This window comes from Pogonomyrmex barbatus, unplaced genomic scaffold (genome assembly GCF_055798465.1).
Source record: "Pogonomyrmex barbatus isolate J1 unplaced genomic scaffold, ASM5579846v1 scaffold12, whole genome shotgun sequence".
Classification (NCBI taxonomy): Eukaryota; Metazoa; Arthropoda; class Insecta; order Hymenoptera; family Formicidae; genus Pogonomyrmex; species Pogonomyrmex barbatus.
Window position 1 is genome coordinate 1608651 of NW_028297108.1, and position 22257 is coordinate 1630907.

Genomic DNA, 22257 nt, shown 5'->3' on the forward strand with positions numbered 1-22257 from the left:
CAAGTCTAGTGCGAGCATTAATTTCTAATTAGCACCCAATCGATATAGGAGACATGGAAGACACACACACACACACACACACACACACACACACACACACACACACACACACACACACACACACACACACACACACACACACACACACACACACACACACACACACACACGCACACACACACAGACTGTGTGTACGAACATGCGAGTCTCAGCATCCGGTATCCTTGAATGCATGGCGCTAGCAGCGTGCATATAGAAAAGCTGGCGCATTTTCTTACAATGCTACAAATACGCATTACTCGGGAGTGCACACATCGTCGAAGAGATGCGCTTGACGCTTCCAGATGTATCTCAAGCTTGCAGTTGTCCACATTATGCCGCATTAAGGTGCACTTTAGCGTGATAAAAGAAAGATACGAGCGTACTTTTGAAAACTGGCGTAAATACTAATTAGCTTTAACTTGGAAGCATGGTCCCCTTTTAAAGTCAAGAAGTTTTTTGCATGAAGAGCAGAAAGTAGTAGGTAGAAGAAGAAGAAGCGCAAGAAAAATGCGCGACGTAAAATACGCTCGGTTCCTTTATATCGCAAGTTATACGTACGTATACGTACTTATACTTGTATATATCTCTCGCGCGCGCGCGCGTGTGTGTGTGTGTGTGTGTGTGTTTGTGTGTGTGCGTCCATGTGTATGCTAGTATCCGCGGCTGTCAGTGAAAAAGTACACTTAAAACGCCGGACGTCGCAACGACAAATTCTCGCTTCCAGGATTTTTAAAAATGCCACTCGTTCCAGCGTGCTTGAGCGTGATTCTCGGCATGCGTTCCTGACATTACGGCCGGTTCGCCAAATATCTACAGGTTGTTCGCCGCAGCACGTACATTGTTTGGGATAAACATACCAATTTCGTTAGCAGCGGTTTGGCTTCTCGCCAAAACATTTACGCGCGTGAATAACGCAAAAGTTGCAACATTTTTGGACGTAAATTTGAATGCAATTTCGTCCCATTATTCGTCCAATAATATCTATATAAATCTAAGACAAAAATCAACACACCGGATTAAATCCTTGAAAGATAATTTATTTTCTACCTGTATCAAAGTATGTGCGCTTTTAACTTTCTTCAATGTTGCATTCCATTTAATGAAATATTCATATAATTTGTAAATTAAAAGTGATTACAAATAAATGAGTCTATCTTAAACTTCGATTAAACTTCGCAGCTGAGAACAAATAATAAAATTTTCTTCCTGAGTTATTTCATAAAACGAAGTGTGCTTTAATATATAAAGAATTTTAATCATTGATTATACCGTAACGTTTAAGAACTTGAGCTAATCAAACTTTCTTTTAGATATATTATATAGATTTAGATATATTAGTATGTTCAGATTTGTCAAGCAATGTGCAATTATGAGAAAATTTGCGATTTCTGTAGTCGTCCGTGTCTTCGAAATTAAGATACAAAGCATTAACGTAACTAAATCAGTACTCTTTACTTTCTAGCGGCATTTATCAATATTGGAAAATAATGTTGTGATAGAAGAGAGAAAGCAAGCGAAAGCTTTTTTCCTTTATCACTCATAACACAAGATATGTATGAGATATAAGCATGTGTGCGCGATATAATACACGGTAAGGTGGTTTACACGCCCTCTAATGGGACGGGGAGAGTCAACCGATCAAGCACTCTCAGGAAATGTTGACGGTAAGCAATTTCCCAACACCGATGTGCGCGATATATCACTTGTACCGAGCTAACATTGTCGAGCTAATCAAACTTTGCAAGAACAAATAATTAGTGCCTTTCCTGTCTAGCGCAAATTAATGTGGGTCCAATCAATTCTCCATACAAATATGCCCAGTCTTTATGCATTGAGCAATTACACAGGTCGAATATTTGCGACAGTAAGCAGATATAAATATTAAATGATTTTATACATTACATTACATTACGTTTAATTTAATACTTCACGTTACATTTAATAATTTAATTTTACATTAATACTACTCTCTTATAATTACTAGTAGAAAATATTATAACAATTTTTCATTAAATAAAATCTCGCGTGTTAAAGAGAGACAAACAAACAGAGAGGGAGGGGGAGCAAGGAGAGAGAGAGAGAGAGAGAGAGAGAGAGAGAGATAATGATTCAAATTGTAAATAAAATCCATAGCACGCTGAGCATGCTGGGAAAATATTGGCAAAATAAAAATATCGAAATTGTACGTTTCTGTATATCATATCTGAGATATTTATTAAGCGCAAAAATAACGTCGAGAAAATAAACTCGCTTCTCGGTGCATGTTCGAATAACAACTGAGCGCGAATGAGGAACGAAAGGCGCAGCCACTCTCTCGCGAATGCTGCTCACGATTCGTACCGCGGGTACGATCTAATAGGCGTTACGCTCGATCCGATCTTAATTCGATAAAATTGATAGCCGGCCGCCGCTTCTCTCCATCTTGACTGCAAGCGAGCACGATGAGAGAGAAAAAAAAGGGTGAGTTCGGTGGAAAAGAAAGAAGACTCTCTCTCTCTCTCTCGCGAAACGTTCCTCCTGTACGAATCACCCGCCCCTCGGCAAGGACAGCGCGCGACGGCGCGCGTGTTCAAGTTAATCCCCGTGCTTTCCTCCCCCCCCCCCTGCACGATATTCCCGCGGCATACCTGACATTCCTATCTGTATCCACCTATTCCTATTAGGGATGTAAATGCGGTAATTTCACAAGGTAATTACTGGGGTCCGGCATGAAAGTAATGCCTTTGAACGGAGAGGGCTACCAGCGCAGAGTGCCCGCTGCCCACTGTGTTACCCTGAAATTACCCTATTGGATGACGCCTGAAAGTGCCTCGGCGTTTTCTGAATTAACGTTACAGGTCCAGCCGTACAGCCTGATTATTAGAGTCGTCATGAGCGCGCCAAGAGATATTTCCCTTCTTTCCTTCTTTGATCGGAGACGTCAAGAAACCCGCAATTAAGCAGTCCGGGGCGTCTCACGAGCGACATGCACTTTGAAATTGATAAATCCTCGGCGCATCGCGTCCTTAACCATACGGGAATAAATTTTCATGAAGTTTATCGCGCATTATTCTCCGTCGTAAATGCCGCTCAAAAGCTTACCATCTGCGTTTCATAAACAGCGGAATCTCGACGCGCGTAATTGAAACTCAACCGTTAAGCAGATTAGATAATGGCGGCACAATCGTGACTCCGAGATTAAAGCGAGATGAGCACGTAACTACGGCAAGAACAAGAGTACCGATGAAAGAGAAAACTAGCGCTTCACAAAGAGGGACGATATTCACGTCATAATAATGACGTAATTAGTTACTGTGATGTACAAATTGCCGAGATTACGAGATTGCAAGAAATATTTATACGCGTATGTGCAAAAAAGCTCGCGCCGATACGCATTCCGCGATTACATTGTGGTTAGCATGTCGAATTAAACAACTGTTATTAAACAAAAACAAAAAAAAATTGATAATTTCCGTATTAAAAAACGACAGCGCTCGGAATTACCGGATGCATCAAGGCGAAATAATGCTATCAAGTATTTAAAAAAACAATTCAATATTGTTTAAATGAACAATTACAGTTATTTCTGACATTATATATTATTAAATGGAACTGCATCGTCGAGTAAAGTCCTGAAAGGATCTTCAGTGTCGTCCACGAAGGACGACACTGCAACTTCCGGAAAGAGACTCGATCGAATTAACTGAAGTACAGCAATTAAAGCGTCTCTCCCTTTTCTCTCTCTCTCTCTCTCGGTTATTTGATTTACGGAGCATCGGACTCGGTCGTCGTCAGCGTCGCTTGTTACTCATTAGTCAAGATTAAGACAAGACGGGCACCGTGTAATGAGGAGCACGAAGGAAGACGCCGCGGAAGACGGAAAATACGAGCGATTACGTCTCTTACGGGAAGATTGGAGGGCTGGAGGAAGTATGACGGTTTGCCAATGTCAGACAACCAGGAAACCACCGGCAGACATCGTCGGCGAATCAATAGAAGTGGCGGCACACAGGGAGACTCCACCGCCGCGAAATTGAGTCCACTATCGCCCTAGCCAGGTACCTACCACTGCGCATCAATATTCGTTTAACGCGTCGTTGCCAGCGAAGTGACAAACAAAGATCCGGGAAGTATAAAATTTAGAAAGTGGAAAAATATCCTGAAAAAAACCAGCGACGAGAAAAAGGATAAGACAGGAGAAAAGAATCTTAAGTAGCAATTCTGTCGCGCCTCTGGCGAATTCTCGAGTTTTCCTCGACGAAGATAATGTATTTTTCATGATTGATGATAATCTGGCATTAATACTTCTTACCATTTTGAATTATTAAGGCTCGAAATTCTTGCCACTTTACTTAAACAATGTAAAGAGATTACGGATTACTAATCGTTGTACCGCGGAGAATTTTTACGTTAATAATCCAGGCAGTAACGGTATATACCGATCGTTATATGTTATATTCTAATATATGTCAATCCAAAGAGAAATATATGACTAAAATATCTCTTCCCCTTTCTGAAATAAACGTTAAGTTGTCTCTGCCAAAACGATTTGGCGAATTGCACTCCCATAACATACAGACAATTTGTTATCCCGTGCATAAAACAACTTGTGATGTGTTTTATCAATTGGAAACTTCAAAAAGATAATAAACGTCATAAATGACAAATTCACATTCCATCGAGAATTCATCTTGATAATCTTCCTGCAAGTTTTAGTATGTCGCGTGAAACGCGGAATTTAATACGTCCGCAAAAAAGATATATTGGACGCGATTCACGGATACAAGTCGCGGATACTAGCCGCAGGACTGGAACTCGCGGGGAAAACCGCATTTCGTTAAGATCGACAGATGTTACGCTCTCCCGGGAGAGAGAGAGAGAGGAGCACTCGAGAATAAACATCGGGGATGGGGGCCGGGAGTCTCGCACCTCTCAGCCTGAATAACCGACAGACTGGTTACGGGCACGAATCCCACAGAGACCGCGTGTTGTTTCCCGCGTGAGTTTACGCGCCATTGGCCGCCAATCTTCGGAATGAAACTGCCGCCGTTCGGTGGACTCCCGGCAAGGGCCTGTTTTCCCGGCGAACGGCGCGCGAAAAAGCGAGCAAGAACGGCGAGGGGGAGAGAATGGGATTCGGTCGATTGGACGGAACAACGCGCGAGACGCGGCAGCTATTCGCGATTTCTCGGACGCGTCGGATAATCACAGTCTAACACAGCCGACGATACGCGAGCGATACGAGCCGGCTTCACGTATGCTCGCCCGCGCGAATACATTACACACATTGTGTTCCGCTGCCGATAAACCGCAGCGCCGTAAAGCGGCGATATTACTCTGAGCAAGGCTGCTGAACGCACGGCTTGTACTTGTACGACGCGTCGAGGATGTAATGGAATTACGTGGCTGTGCGGTGCGGTGCGGAGCGGACTATCTGCCCAATCTCGCTCCATGCTTCTCCCTGCGAGAGAACGTCTTCGCTGAATCTCGTCGCGTGATCTAACGTGAATACACGGTGTAATTGCACCGAGGAGAGAAATTATCTCGGATACCGAAACCGCGCGACGATAGCATTCAGCGGAGGAAACGCGGCGTCTCGCGAGAGAAGCCTCGCGAGATTCTCTCTCTCTCTCTCTCTCTCTCTCTCTCTCTCTCTCTCTCTCTCTCTCTCTCTCTCTCTCTCAGTATTATTAATGTTCGCTCTCGACCATCAGTTACTTGCGAAACCCGCGTGTCCCTGCAAACGCAACGCGGCGAATCGATTAGATGTCGATGACGGATCTCTCACGGAAGATCTGCCCGTAAGAGAAACGCTTTCGATCAAAATCAAGCCAGCCAGATTCGGTCATATACACGGCACGAATCAAAGTACCGTTTCATTTAGAATCGGCGAGGACTAAGTTGCGCGAGAAGCAGAAGCTTCTCTCATCCGTCGATTCCCGTCGGCTTCGCCGACAATCATCGCCGGTTGCTCCCAGCGTTTAATCATGTTACATCAGTACGACACTCTGACAATCCTATCAAAGTAACGAGGTGCGCAGGTCGGTACCATACGTACGGCGTGGGACTCAAAGTTTCATCGCGATCGATCATCCCTGATTACTCCTCTATACACGACCCGCGCGCCCGTGTATGCCGCCGACTATCGACAGACCATGTACTTAAGTTCTTACATACGAGAGCCCGACTTCGGGCGTAGATCAAAGGAAATAACGTGCATTAATAGTGATCAAGCATTTACTGTCATATGCTAAACTTTGACCGTCGCATTTGACACGCATCGCCTAACTAAAGCTTTTATCACGTTATTGTTTTTGCGTGAGATTGAAACTTCATAAGCTAGCTTATTTATATAATTTGGAAATTTAAGAAAGTGCTTACATAATTTATCGATTGCCTGCAGTGGTCAGGTAATTAATAAGCTAAATTTTTAGAAATTAATAAAAAGTAAATATTACATGGAAATAAAAATTTGTTGAGTTACAAATGTGCAATTATTCGTTTTTGAATTTGAAAAAATATTGAATCATATTAATCTTCCGTCTCTGAATCACATACTAATGTATCGCAGCGTAAAAAAAATCTGTGTGTAAATAGGAATCATCTAAAAAAATTACAGATATTGCAGAACATTATTGAAAAAGTGAATTTCAATATTCCCGGATATCAAACATTCTCAGATATTTTTGGAACGTCTCGATCAATGACTCATCATTCTAACATTTTTCAATAGTATATTTCCAGAACAGAAGATATAGGGCTACGGAAAAAGATTGACGTGCGTATCAAAAGTTTTCTTCTGCGTTGTAGAAAACAGACGCAGAGAGTAGCGAAGATGAGAGAAAATAAGCGAGGGAGCAAACTTCGGACAGAGAGAGATCAAAAAAGACGGGAAACGTCAAATCACCTTTTGCATACTATATACGAATAGAACGTATGAAGAAGTAACGATCCGCGATAAGGTTCACAGAGCGATTTGGTTCTGGCTCGACTTTTTTGCGAATTGTCATTAGCTTTACGATCGCGCCAACGTTGCGGGATTTACATGAGCCGCGCCGTAATAGATCGCGAGGGAAGAAGGTGACGATAAATTTCATATTCTACTGCCGGTAGATTCACGGGCTGTCTCGTCGACGGAACAGACCTGTAATTTAATGCATGTTTTGCGGGACGTCCCTTTATGCACTTCCTGGGACACGTCCGTACAGCCAATCACGTTTTCACGGGGACGAGAGACGAGCGCGTCTCATTACTGCAGTTGTTAAGGCATTTGTTCCATCTTAATGTAACTTCTTTTTATACCTGGCGCAATACAGTATGAAAGCCTGATTGAGTACGGGCAGAGGTACGCTTATGGTCTAACACGCGGTTGATTAAAAGAGCAAATTATCGCAAATAAACAAAAATCAAAAATACGCCGTATAGCGTTCCAAATGTTATTTGAAATTTTTCAAAGATAACGAAATTAATCTGAAGGAACATATGCGAAAAATATTTTGAAAGGTAAATAAAATTTAAAAAGGCATAATTAATGCTCTTTTCTTTTTTTTTTGTTTAGACATCATTATTTCATATTAATTTATAATAAATCTAAGCATTATATTGTAATTGCAACTACAGTTTTTTATCTCGTCAATAATCTTACAAAAACAAGTTAAAGAATCGATAATATCCCATTTGTAAAAGAAAAAAAAAAAAGAAAATAGAACGTGTCCGCGTCCACATCGGTTTATTTACGACTTTTCACGTAATTTCGATACTGCATCCGTAATCTGTGGACTTGAAAAAAATTTGTGACTCAACGCTGTTAGATGAATTTTCAATATTTCGTCCGAGTATCGTCGGAACGTCCCATCTCTCCATGAGAGGGATAAAGCCGCTAATTCCGTAATACATTCGGCTTTTCGTGAGTATCCATAGAATATACCATGGCATAATTACGAACGAGCAGCATTTGAATGGCAATCGAGAATTTGAAGCCTTAAAAACAGTTATCGATATTAACGATATGACGCAAAAAACGAAATACGCTTTGCAAATGAAAATAATGCTTAAAACTTCTCATTTTTTTCCAATAATCGATTTCTGCATTTGTGATGTCACTTGTTTCAACGCATTTCCCAGATATTGAAAATATATTTCTTTTAGGGACTTGTAAATGTTATAAAGCGTGCGCGCAGGTGATTATTATACTATATTTTATATCTGAATTTTTTCGCGTTAAAACTTGTAAAACTTTTCACTTAAATTTTAATTAAAATTTTTTTCTGTAAAAATTGTAATAGAAATACAGAAGAGATCAATCTCATCGCAATTTTTATAGCATTGTGCCTTTTCCTTCTCTTCATCCGTTTTCGTTCATTACACAGAATTTAATATACGCGGCAATTACGTAACATAATTGCAGAGTTGTATTTACGAGACAACGTTCTAAAGTTCAACTGAACATTGTTTCTCTGTAACACGATGTTACTCGAAAGTTATATCATTCAGAAGAAAACCTAAAAAGAACACGAAATCCTACATGGAAAGAACAGGTTTGCTAAAAATTTGACCAAATACAGAGCTAAAAAAAATTTTGTTTTGGACTATCAAAATTATTATGCAGAATTTCAATAAACACGATGATAATATTATAAAAATTTTTAATATCCTAGCAATCAATTTATCTATCTTATATAATTTTTTGATAGTTCAATAAAATTATTTTTAGATATGTATTAAGTTTGTATGCGCTTTAGCAAAACATTTTTTTTTCATGTAAAATACACCACAATCTTATGCAAATCTTGAAACGTCCTTTCATGCCATTCTGTAATGACTCTTTGAGCTTTCGTGTTGCTCCGGAGGTGTGCTGAAGACACGCAATAGGTCAATAGATGCAGAAACTTACCTTTAGGCGAAGATCACTGACTGTCCAGACGCGGCTCGCGTAGTCGTTGGATGCTCCAAGGATGAGGGTGCCGGTCGAGTCGAAGTCCACTGACATCACACCGGCATTGCTGCCAACGAGGATACCCTTACTCTCCGACACATCTACAATAGAATTGTTCACGTTCAGATTCAAGTCATCTTACCGATGACCAAGTCATTACGTAACGACGTTTGAGTTTAATTCTAATTCGCGTTTACGTGTGCCTCCTCCATTAATTACTTTGATCTCCATTTCACTCTGCATCTTTGTCTCTTTTCCTTCCCTCCATCCATATCGCGCGTTATTCTCTGAATATGACTAATTAAATTTATGCCCTGACAGCTTAATTGGCAGCGAGTAAGCCGAGCTTCAATCTGAAGGGAGCAAGTTATAAGCACCTCAAAATAAGCAGAGAGAATGAGAAAGGGAGAGAATACGTAGTGAGTGAGAGAGAGAGAGAGAGAGAGAAGGGGGAGAGGACGGAGAGATAGATGCAGAGAGCAATGAAGAAGCGTGCGGAACAAAGCCGAGAAATGGAGAATGCGTGTAGTTCCAGAATAACAGATCTCAAGCTAAGCGGATATAACTCATACAATAAGGACGACTGTTTCATCTAATTTGTAAAGGGAGACGGGAGACGGGAAGGGGAATTACATTCGAGAATGTTATAGCATATGCGATTGCGCTTCGTTATGGCATGGGAAGCGATTGAGAAGCGACGAGGCCGCTTTTAGTAGGCGTCGCGAGGGTGAACTAAAACGACGCGCAAAGTAACCTGTTGATTCGTTAACATACTTCATTAAGTGGATCGTGGGGAAATCTCTTGAGAAAAAGTGATACCACCCGCGTATAGAACGGAAACATAACAAGTAACCCACTTTTACATAGAATCCAAAGGAAATTTCGTACAAAAATGATTTTTTATTTTTAATCAACAAATAAGTAACATAATATATTATGTATGCTATTATTAATTGTCTATTGGAATGTACATAAATCTGGAATGTATATAAATCAAAGAAAACTATTGGAATTAGATTGTAAATCTTCTTGAAGAATACTATTTTGTCGTTGCAAATTTACAAGTAAAAAATACATAACTCCGGTAAAAAATTGTTCATACAAAAAAATATATATAAATATGTGTGTGTGTGTGTGTGTGTGTGTGTGTGTGTGTGTGTGTGTGTGTGTGTGTGTGTGTGTGTGTGTGTGTGTGTGATATATGTATATATGTATGTATGTATATAATATGTCAATAGAATATATTTTCTTCTATCGTATAATTTCTATCGTCTTCATTTAAAATAGCATCTAACATAAAATCGTTGTCTAAATATTGAATTAATTGTAAAATTAGTATTCTCTGATGTTTAGAGTGGATGGATCTATTTTATCATTATCATTAACAATTTAGTCAATAAATTCTTGATTATAAAGATTATAAAATATTAGATAAAATATTGATTGTAAATGATTATAAAATATTAGAAAAAAACCTCAAAAAAATTCCATGATTTTCAATAAAATTCCCTGATTTTTAAAAACATAAATAAATTCCTTAAGAATTCCAGGTTTTAGACATCCAGGTAGTAAATATTCTGTATAAAGCCTTATGTCCACGATGTTAGAAATTTATCCGAGATTTCGGACAGAGGAAAATATTAACCAATCACAAGGCTATTTCAGCCAATTTATCAATAAGATTAGCCAATTTTTCAATCCATCGAGATCGCGGATCGATTTCTAGCATTACGGACACAAGGCTTAAGGAAAAGAACATGAAAGGGTTGATAACTGCGAACATGGGGATAAGAAAAATCACGAAAACGATTTGCGGAAATTACATCGTACGCGTGCAAGATGGACCCATATTTAACTAACAAGCATCGTCGTGTTCTGGCGGAAATTTGAAAAAATAACACAACCGATAGATTCTTAAATTCTCTTGGTGGAACATGTCATCCCGCCGCTTGCACGCAATACTCGCAATTGTTATATTGCTCAGATCGTTTATCGCATGACTGCTTCGACTAATCGCATTTTCTTCACACGCGCTGGCAACGTCTCGAATGCGATTTACATCCTTTGGCGATCAGTCTCACGGAAATGGTTTTGAGTTGAAATAAATGTTCTTAAATCTAGATGCATTGGAAATCAGAGATTGCAAATTGAACATTAAAACTTGATTAAGTAGAACCAAATGTCGAATTAAAGTCGAATTTCATTCTTACTCGCAATTCCCAAGCTTCAAATAAATTTAAGCAAGCAAACGTGAACAAACAACTCTCCACCATATATTAAATTAGATTAAAGTTTTACAGATATAGATATAATGGATAGAACTTTGTCTTTTTCTCTTAGATTAACTTTAGTGACGATATAAACAGATTTCCTTAAATTAAAAAATTCAGAATATTTAATGTAAATTGAAATATTGCAATGATTTCATCTCCAAATTTTATCAAAATTTTATCAAAATCATTTCTCATTTAGTTATTAAATATAATAAATAACATGTAAAAATAAAGATCATAGAATGATTTTAATATAATTTGATCTTAAATTATAATCGAAACTTTTTTAAAAAGGATAATATAACAAAAAATACAATTTTAAATAATATTAAATGTATATATTATCTCATCACTTCTTTAATTACCTTTAGTTATATTCCAAAGCTTCACCTTCCTGTCAGCACCACCAGTAGCCACTATTCTATCAGTAGGCGACCATTTAACAGCATATACTTCCCCCTCATGGGCGCTCTGTAAGGTTTATAAGCACTTGATGTATGAGATTGCTAGATCATCTTCCATGCATTCAATCTATTATATAAATATTATATCAACAAAGACTCGATACAGTGCATAACAAATAATATCCTAAGACAAATCAAAAAATCAATGTCCAACAGCACATACTCTTTCAGTATATATATTTGAACAACCTTAAATATTCTATCTTTATTTATCTATTTTTTAACACAAAAGCAATTAGCAAATAATTAAAAAATATTTAATTATAAAATCGAATAGCATGTATCATAAATTTAAATATTAATATACTAAAATATGAAATTTTGAAATAGATGTTTTACAAATATAAAAAATTAAATGTTTATTATATTTTTCTTTAAAATTATTTAACTCTGAACGTTACTATAAAATATCATAGATATAATAAATAAAATACAGAGGAAATGACAGAATGTTTTGCCTAACTTTGCTAGCCAATAAAAAAATTGTTTTATAAAAAGTTTGTTACAAAATATATTCTGCTAATTTATACATTATTTTATATACCTCTAATTTTCAGAATTTAATGATTTAAATAATAATTTTCTATATCAAAATATATAGTTTAAAGAAAAAACTAAATTGTAATATGTGTAGCATATATATTTTAAAAATAAACAAACATCCCATATGTAAAAATGTAAATAAAGCATTTAAAAAAATAAACATATAATTAAATAAAAAATTATAATAAATATTTATGGAGGCTGATAACTGTTAAGAATAGGATAAAAAAAACAATAGGCTCAGGATATGGATGAGAAGGTTACTGACTATCTTAATAAAAGCATCTTATAATATTTAAAAACAAGTTGTACTTATCTAATCTCGATAAAAATTATAACATTATGCATTTTCAATCACATACACATAACATCTATAAATAATACTATTTTACGTAAACATATCTAAAATTTAAGAGGAACTTAACCAATATTATACTCTAGCAATATATTTTATATATGTACACATAGTAATGTATATGTGTATGTATTGTGATAATATATACTACTATGTAAAGAAGTACAATTCATAACGATAAAGAAACAGAAAAGTCATGTTTTCAATATTTGTATTTAGTTTTTATTGTTGTACTTTAATATAACTATACAAGTAAAGAGCCAAAGAATCCCGTATGTTCCAATATGATTCAACCCCTTTAATAAACTAAACTAATAATTTATTTTCTAATTTGTAGATTCAAACATTCCTAAATAAGTTCATTTCTTTAGATTCTGTACAAAAATGTCATTCCTCTGATATTAAAAAACTAATTATTCAATTAAATATGATGTTAAACAAATGATTAAAAGGACATTGTTGATGTATCGAATACATTACAAAGCATATATAATACAGTCTTTCATATAACAGAAACACAATCACAGAGTGTAACCTACACCACTTTTACGGTGTAATTGGCTGTAAAAAAGAAAAAAAAGATCCAATATTTAAGAAGTACCAAAATAATCAAGAAAGAAATGTTTGCATTATCTAATTAAACTTAAGATTTTAAAAATATATTAAATATTACACAATATTTGGCAGTTTCGTAAATGTTAAAAATTTATATTGAGAATATACACCATATACTCAATATAAATCCATTCGCATAAAAAGCATGCAATCTTGTTTTAATGTTATTAGAAAGGTCACATACGGATTGGTGTTAATGCTTCCGTAATAATAGCATAACATAACATATTTTGGATTCAACGTACAAACGTTACGGATACTTTCGTTGGCACTGCTGTCGGAAGACCAGCAACTTCTTTTAAGCTTAAACGATCAGGACTAACGGGTCGCGTATCTCGTGCTGCATCTTCCAATTCCTTTTGCATCTTTGCTTGTCTTTTTCTATAATAAAATGAGAAACAGACAGTAAGTACATCATGCAGTGTAACTGACATTCAACAAAGTTGCGAAGCAACTTAAAGCAACGTTGATATGTTCTGCGATCAATTTCACATACACCTTACACATCTTATTTTTTTCAACTTGTAATTAACCATTTCTAAAATAAATATTTTGTTTTTTATATATATATATATATATATATATATATATATATATATATATATATAAGACGAGTAAATATATAAATATTATAACAATATCAAATTTTATAATTTGTATTATTTGGTATATATATATATATATATATATATATATATATATATATAAAATAATACAAATTATAAAATTTGATATTGTTATTTAGTTTCATCAGTTTTCTTCATTCAATATTTTTATAAGAACATTACAGAAAAAAGATTTAGAATTACAAATTATAAATTAGTTTATCTTTTCAAGTTTGTTTTGTTATGGCTCTGATTTAGTAACTCAATACATCTTTCATTTAGATGTGAAGAGTTAGAAATAAGGATATTTATATTGTTTAGTATATAATTTTCATGTATTGAAAGACAATCATTATATAAAGTACATTATACACATGCTACAGAATAAACGCTACCAACAGATAAAGTACATAAATCATAAAATACAGTGCACAGTATAGTCTGTAGCTTCGTTAAATTACCATCCCAAAGCATAGCATTAAGCGGAACGTTCACTACATTTCATTAAACTTACCCAAATTTTGATAAGGTATGCATCAAAAAGGCTGTTGGACTCGTAAAACTGAAACGAAAATGTCAAGCAGTGTGAAGTGCTTGTGTATAAAGCCCTAAAGTGACTGAATATTGTATATAATCTGTGAAGCTCAAATTTGATAAGCAAAATCTACAGCTTATGAATTTGTAAAAACTCTTATTATAATTAAGTATATCTATTATTAATATAATTATTTTATTAATATGTAAAATCAATAAATAAAGGCAATATATAAATTTAATAAATCCAATACTAATATTTAAAAAATTTCTTTGCTAAGTTTAATACAATATATATATATATATATATATATATATATATATATATATATTGTACAACAATAAACATAATAATCCATGTATTAAATTATTTAAATTTGGAATTTTAACATGCATTTTAGCTTCTTTAATTAATCCAAATTTAATTAAGAACAAACTTGAAAAGATTTACTGTATATATAATGAAGGTTACACGTTAAGCTACAGTTTTAAAATTAAATAGGAATATATGGAGTCTCAGGAAATAATGTACAGCAACATCCATTTAAAAAAAAAAGGTTCTATAGAAAAGTAGTGCTAAAGAAAGATAAAGATTTTAGATAGAAGATTGTGTTGCAGGAAAAGTAAAAAATGCCCCTTGATACAGAACTATACTACAATACATAAACATATACACAAATACATATGAACTAATTCACCTAAAGTGCAGAAAAAAATAGGTTACTTTTTAAAAGCTTTAACTAAGCAGAAATACATTTACTATATTATAAATACAGAATTTTAAATTAGCATGCAAAATTATATATTTTTCATCATTTTGTCGACAAAAATCTTTTTGCTTACCAAAAAGAAAAATATATGTTCAATCAGAATAATATAATGCAATAAAACTAAATATTGCTTTGTTGTTGAAATTACGAAAACAATTTTGTAACTATAAAAATAGTCGTGCAGTATACTAGATTGCACATCAGAACTCATTATTTTCTACAATATTTTCTACAATCTATATTATTAACATTCAAAAAGAAAATATTATAGATAATTTTTATGAGTGTGCTTTCTAAAATCACAAAATATATTGCTACTTGAGCATACACTTACCTTAAAAAATTGTCATTTTCTTCATTCATTTTTTCTGCATCTCTAGCTTTATATTTTATTAATCGTTCAATCAACTGCCGATTTTCTTCCTACAAATTTATAAATATTATAAAAATATTAAATAAATAAATAAGTAATAAAATAAGTAATACGTAATACAATAAATTAATGTCTAGGAATAACTTATCCAACTTTTTTTAGTAATAAAGAATAAGAAAAATAATTTTTATATAACATACCTGTGTTTTTCTAAGTTTTTCTTCTAAAGATGCAAAAGCAAGTTGCAAGGCTTGGTGTTCATCTTTGAGCATTTGATTAATACCTTCTAAATCTTTCTCTCTACCAAGACATTTAGTTATTTCTAAACGTAAATTAGTATTAGCTTCTAAACTTTCTGCAAGACTGAAAAAACAACAAGTCATTTAATAAATCTTATACATATGTGAAAGATTTATTATTTTATAAATTCAATCTATGATACATATGAGATATATTTTAGGTATAAGTGGGATGAAATGCCAGATGGAGTCAGAAGGAATAATGTTTGAGGAAACCGGAAAGTTCGATTTCTTTAAGTATCCTACTTTCGATTTAAGTACACGTCTGTACACGTCGGTGTCCGTCGGTCGAATCCCCCGTCCGTTATTCCGTTTTAGCTCTCTTCCCTTTTCTCCTTCGAAATTATTCTTAAATAACAAACATCTTAATTCTTAAAAATAAACACAGTTTGGAAAGAGAATCTACTTGCTATTATTATTTATCTTTTGTCTATTGTCTCGATCGTTAAACGTTTCAAATTATGTTTTTCAACACGAAGGAATTCGATGTTACAAGAACTTGAAAATAACAATCATGAAATGTGTCTAGTTCCGAACAAATACGAAAAGAAATTATTAAAGAGAATATTATAGAAAAATGAGTCTATTTTGTTGGGTCGATATCGGATATGAATAGATACAACACATATCGTATTCACGTGTATTTAGTCTGATTCTCTAAGAATAGATTATTCGGTGAAATCCAAAAATTGCTGTATGAAAAAATGTAACCGTGCGAATTGTGACGATATAATCGCCACAATATGATTATACGAAAACATAATTATATATTACCTAGCTTCCTTTGCTTGAAGTTCTTTCGTCATTTCTTGTAATTTGTTATTAAGATCTACTATTTGTTGTGTATGCTCTCCTTTTCTTTTATGCAGCATCGCCAATTCTTCTGCTTGTTTTAAAAGCCTAGCTTCAAGATCGGGATTTCCACCCATGCCAATGTTACCGTTGGCCGCTTCGCGCCGAAGAGTCTCATTTGCAATAGTTAATTGCATATTTGTATTCCGTAATGTATTTGCATTTTCAAATAGCCTATTATCTGTAAAATACAAGTTACGTTAATTCACATAAAACTCTTTAATAAAGCTAGTAAACTAACAAATTATATACTTTTATGAAACATGAAGCACATAAAAAGGCAAACAAAGAAATAAGAGATATTATAAACAGATAGCAACACAACAAATAAATAGAACTAATCAAACAAAACATATGGTATACTATAATTATGTAGAAATAGTTCTGTACTCAAAATAATATTGTGCCTATTGTATATAAATACACATGTCCCATCAATTCGACAACAAAATCGTGAGGGACTTACGTAAACTGATGAGATCTGCAAAGCAACTGGTCTGCGATCTATTCCTCTCACGTAATTGCGAAATTAAATCTTTCCGCCAGTTGACATCTTCCCGAGTAACGCCGTGAGACATGCCAGCTGTATTCGAGGTCATTTCTTTCAGCTGACCTACGTGCACCGTTTAAAATAAATCAGATGCCAGCAATTTAACCTTAATCAGAGTCGTTTCGACGAAGAAGTCACGAATAGTGCCTTTCGATAGTCTGTCACTCCATGAGTTTTTCCGCATGTGAAATGGATAGCTTTGTCCGATGAAATTACGTTTGGTCATCGGTCAGTGTACAATATCCGAATTGTTCACGATGATCGCGCAACATCGTCGCAACATCAACATAAAATATTTGTAATTATGAAAACAGCTACTCTAACCTAGACGTGCCAAACACTACGCTGCCACTTTGAAATTGTTTGCTATCGCTATGCGCATCGATACTGCAGTACCGAGTCATAATCGATATTGCGATATATCGATACAATGAAAAATTGAAAACGTTTTCGATTATAAAGTAAGTTTAAAGCTTTGTGTCCATGATATTATTAATTGATCCGAGATTTCGGACAAAATTGATTAATCGCAATGATTATTTCAATCAATTTATCAATACGATTTCTTCTCCGTACGATTTCAGAACATAAGACTTAAGAGTTGGGCTTCCATTTGTGATTATTAATTTAACCGCCCGATTAACTGTATTTTGATTAAATTTAATCAATCAATTAAATTAAATTAATTGGAAATTGGTCTTAAATCATAGATATAGGAATATATTCTTATGCCTTATATAATAATTTTCAATATTATTTGCCAACCGTCTGAAGATATCTGTAATTTTTACTATCTAATGTCATTAATAAAATATTAGTCTAAAATATTAGTCTGATAAAGATGGCTGAAAAAGAGACATAAATTTTTCTTCTTAATTTTTATGCAGATTAGTATGTAACATGTAACTTGTTCTTTGCAAATAGAAAGTAAAGTTGACTGCAATTGATGAAGAAGATTCCATTCCTCCTACCTCACTCAAAGTATATAAAAAAATTTATTTACTAATATTTATTTAAAATTTATTTATTAATAATATCAGTAATGGAAATTTGTAGATTAAGAAAAATAAATTTATAAAAAATTATTAACACAAAGCTATATTATTTATTACAATTTACTGTTTGAAAAAAATATTTAAAAAATAACATGTCAAATATCATCGTAATAATAATTTGTTAATTAAATTAAATAATAACTGAATTAGTTCTTTCTCAAAATTTTATATAACGTAAGTAGCGTATTGAAAAAATTTTTAGTTGTAATCTCAGTAAACAAAAATGGATTAAAATGAATTAAAATTTTCAGAAATATACATTCGTCAACGTTGAAATAAATCAATTTCAATGCTCAGTGCCTTTGTATCCGTTTATATGTATAATAATATTTTTTCGCACGCACACACACGCGCGCGCGCGCACACACACACACACACACACACACACACACACACACGGACAATTTTTTTGTATGTAATTGGATCAAATTGGATTGAATTTGGATTACATTGAATTGAAAAACTGCATTTTCTATCCAAAATTTTGAATTGAGCAATAACCATGCTCTACTTTTTAAAACTGAATTTATTTTTTAATTAAAAGGCAAAAATGTATTTCATTCAATTCCTATAAATGAATACAAAAATAATGAGCATTGAAATGGATTCATTTCAATGTTCACGAATGGGTACTTTTGAAAATTTTAATCCATTTTTTTTGTTTACTGGAATTCTAAAAAAAATTATATTAAAGAATCATATAAGAAAAGATGTTTTAGTGACAATATAGTTAGAATATTATATGACAAAACTTTTCTATAATAAACTTTTCTAATATAAATAAGCATAAATTCATTTCCACGTCGTAATTTGAATTTATGACATTTAAGATACACTAGAAAATTTACGCAAGTTATATAATGAAGAATCAAAACAAGAAAAGTAAAAAATGTTACGCTAATCAACCGAGTATCAATATGTTAAATAAAGCTTCAAGTACACAGAGGTAATTTAATATTAAATTATATTTTGTTATAATTTAATATTAAATTATATTTTGTCATTATATTAACTTTTATAAAAAGGTAATTCTATGCATAACATTATAATGACTGCATTATATATACACACACACACACACACACACACACACACACACACACACACACACATTCGTTTATTTTCAAACTCAGTAGTGTAATGAATAAGATACCTGTCTGGAGAGCAGGCAATCCAGGTTTAATCCCTGGTTGAAATGATATTTTTCGCAAAATATAATTCCAGTGGGGATAATAAATGGAATTTTAATCGATAGCAAAAATATTTGATCAAATTATTATAGAACTACTACGTTGAAAGTTTGTTAATTTAACACGTAGTTGGTGATATAATTATTTGAATTTATTTACATACAAAAAGACTTAATAATCAAGATCCTGCTTGTCGAATAACCGGCTATATTACTTGTTGTTGTTTATTAACATGTACTCGGCTGTATCGTTTAAAAATATTATTAAAAATATTATAGTTCAGTAAACACATTATTATATATATATAAACAAATTGTTAAATATTCATTTTATTTTTTTTTTTTAGATAGCACGTTGTATACTCAATCTACATAATAAGTTGGCAGCAAATCGGACAAAAAAACCTTACATTAATGAATGGCAAAAATCTGGGTAATAGATACTTTTGTTTTTTTACGTTGTAATTTAACTTTTTGATTCTTGATTTTTGTTTCAGAAAATTTCATTTAAAATCAACATTTTATATATTTTATATATTTCAAATTTAAGCATATAATTTTTTAACATATAGATGTGAATATGTGTACTTTCAAATTATGTTTATAGGGAAAACATAATTGTTTTACGAGGTTACAATCATAAACATTTAAAATATCTTGAAGGCGAAGCGAGGTTTGCAGCCCTCGGTAAGCATGCTATTTATCGACAGTGGTATAATAGCCGCGTAATGTTAGTACTATCGGTATTTGGACGAAGGGAAGAAATTGAGTATATCTTCGATGGACTATCACATTTGCGATAGCAGTAAGCAGACATTATTTTATAATATCAACTTAAAATTATTTTTTTAATTTATTTTATTTAAAAATTCCATTTCAATACATTTATTGCGGATGTATTGATGACAATATTTATTATTGTTTAAATTAAGATTAAACATAGCATTAATGTATTTTAACACATGAAGGTATTTTCAATAATTCTATAACATTTCGCTCATTATTACAATCTTCTAGGTCAATAGTTGCAGCTAATATTAAATGTAATTCATAAAATGAACAGGAACAGATATATAAAAATTATATTTAAAAATAGTCTTAATTTAAAATTTATGTAATCTCACTTATTCTGCATAATAAAGACATCGTTACAAATCAAGAGATAAAGGATCATAACAAAGAAGCTGTAGAACCGTTATTCCGTCTTGCCTGGTACCAGAATGGCCGGTAAAGAACGTACCGATTGTGTCTTCGGCGAAAGTAACGTCTCAATTGAACATGGATCGTGGACAGTTTGGACAAATATTCTCATCATCTTAGAAGCGTTACGTTATGCATAACTCGGCGAGTAAGGCAACGAAGAAAGTAAAGGAGACGTGTTAAAAGCACAAAAGGTTGCGAGTAAAGAGTGGTAGGCGCCACGCCCGCCCCTCCATGCACGGCTTGGTCGCAGAGGGGGGGCGTCGGAGGAGAACGACTGGCGGTCGGCGCAGCCGCCCGCCGCGTTTTATGCAACCAGTCTTGCTTCGGAGCGAGCGAATCCACTGCCCCGGCCTTTGACAGACGGGATAACGTGTGCAGTGCCATCGTTATTGTCCGCCGTCATCCGTCGGACGTCTCTCAGCCCGTGTCGTGTGTACGTACGGCTCTCGTAACGTGCGTGCCCGCGGCTCTACGGCGCGAGGGGACGTCGCAACAACACCGGACACCTGATACTCCGGTTTTCTCGCCGCGCTTTTGAGGCAGGTCGCGAGACGGGGCCTATCTACGAGCCTGGCGTACGTAATATCACACCGCCGCCGTCCGCGTTTTCCCGTGCGCGCTGACTTTGCCGGCGAGGCGAGGAACGAGCGGACTCAGCGGCGTCTCTCGAACGGCGACAAGGCGGTGTCGGCGGTGTTCGCCCGATATTGTATCGCTCCGCGCAGAGCTGCGCCACACCACACGTACGATTCACGATCGCACCCTGCAGTGGTACAGTGTAGGCTCGTGTCCGCCGACGGAGTGTCAGTGCGACGGCGGCGGTCGGTGGTGTGCTGACACACGGGTGTATTATCTACGACTGTGTGTGTGTGTGTGTGTGTGTGTGCGTGCATATGTGCGTGACGTGTGCGTAAAGGCAGGAGAGCGACGGACCGGCGGTGAACGTGCAAGAGAAAGAGAAAAAGTGAGAGGAGAGAGATAGACGGGCGCGACACAGCGATGCGGCCGTGATCCCCCGATACGTGGCTGCGTTCACGCCGCGTGTACTCCACACGACACAAATACAACGACACAACGACGACGACGACGACGAAGACCACGACGACGACGACGACGACGACGACGACGACGAAGACGACGACGACGAAGACGACGAAGACGACGACGACGAAGACGACGACGACGACGACGACGACGACGACGACACAACAACGACGACGACGACGACGACGTTGGTCGGGGAACTACGATCGGAGCGACAGAGAAAGGCGCGTATTTGCACGCGCTGCGAATTATCACGCGCATTCACATAACTGCGACGCGTCTACTGACGTGTGCAGGTTCCTAGCTCGGTCGACTTCTTCGACCTCTTCTTCTTCCTCGTCGTCACTATGGCGGACGACGAGGTTCTCTTCGACGATGTTTACGAGCTCTGCGAGATTATCGGCAAGTGAGTAACAAGAATCCCAGAGAGGGCGAGAGTGAGAGAGAGAGAGAGAGAGAGAGAGAGAGAGAGAGAGAGAGAGAGAGAGAGAGAGAGAGAGAGAGAGAGAGAGAGCGCGCAAGAGGCACTCTCTGCGAGTTAGGGTGTAAGGAGGCACTGCGCGAGAGAGAAAGCGTG

At 35.3% G+C, this 22257-nt stretch overlaps 3 protein-coding genes across 23 annotated transcripts in view; 2 read left to right on the plus strand and 1 right to left on the minus strand.

Annotated features, from left to right (window-relative positions):
• Atg16 (Autophagy-related 16) overlaps nt 1–17576 on the minus strand; it is a 360881-nt gene extending 343305 nt beyond the window's left edge. For 6 of the 9 annotated variants that reach the window (XR_016138138.1, XM_089071890.1, XM_089071889.1 and 3 more), the window contains exons 1-8: nt 17106–17572; nt 16562–16820; nt 15689–15851; nt 15450–15538; nt 14326–14373; nt 13452–13587; nt 11595–11700; nt 8915–9057 (exon numbers count right to left, since the gene is read on the minus strand). Coding sequence is in view for 8 of the 9 variants with exons in the window: in XM_089071890.1 (XP_088928016.1) it covers nt 8915–9057; nt 11595–11700; nt 13452–13587; nt 14326–14373; nt 15450–15538; nt 15689–15851; nt 16562–16820; nt 17106–17238 (1077 nt within the window). In the remaining variant the exon portion in view is untranslated. Of the gene's footprint in view, nt 1–8914; nt 9058–11594; nt 11701–13451; nt 13588–14325; nt 14374–15449; nt 15539–15688; nt 15852–16561; nt 16821–17105 lie in introns of all 9 variants that reach the window. The other 3 variants (XM_089071888.1, XM_089071887.1, XM_089071886.1) reach the window with 2 other exon arrangements.
• Nucleotides 1–20587, plus strand: part of LOC105428264 (uncharacterized) — a 56252-nt gene extending 35665 nt beyond the window's left edge. For 2 of the 4 annotated variants that reach the window (XM_089071900.1, XM_089071901.1), the window contains 3 exons: nt 19781–19866; nt 20041–20238; nt 20451–20587. In XM_089071900.1, coding sequence (XP_088928026.1) covers nt 19781–19866; nt 20041–20236 — 282 coding nt within the window. In that variant the 3' untranslated portion in view covers nt 20237–20238; nt 20451–20587. The remainder of the gene's footprint in view (nt 1–19780; nt 19867–20040; nt 20239–20450) is intronic. The other 2 variants (XM_089071898.1, XM_089071899.1) reach the window with 1 other exon arrangement.
• A 379-nt stretch (nt 20588–20966) lies between these two features.
• Nucleotides 20967–22257, plus strand: part of CASK (peripheral plasma membrane protein CASK) — a 173704-nt gene continuing 172413 nt past the window's right edge. For 3 of the 10 annotated variants that reach the window (XM_011640465.3, XM_011640467.3, XM_011640464.3), the window contains exon 1: nt 20968–22086. In XM_011640465.3, the coding sequence (XP_011638767.1) occupies nt 22028–22086 (59 nt within the window). In that variant the 5' untranslated portion in view covers nt 20968–22027. Of the gene's footprint in view, nt 22087–22257 lie in introns of all 10 variants that reach the window. The other 7 variants (XM_011640462.3, XM_011640466.3, XM_011640463.3 and 4 more) reach the window with 4 other exon arrangements.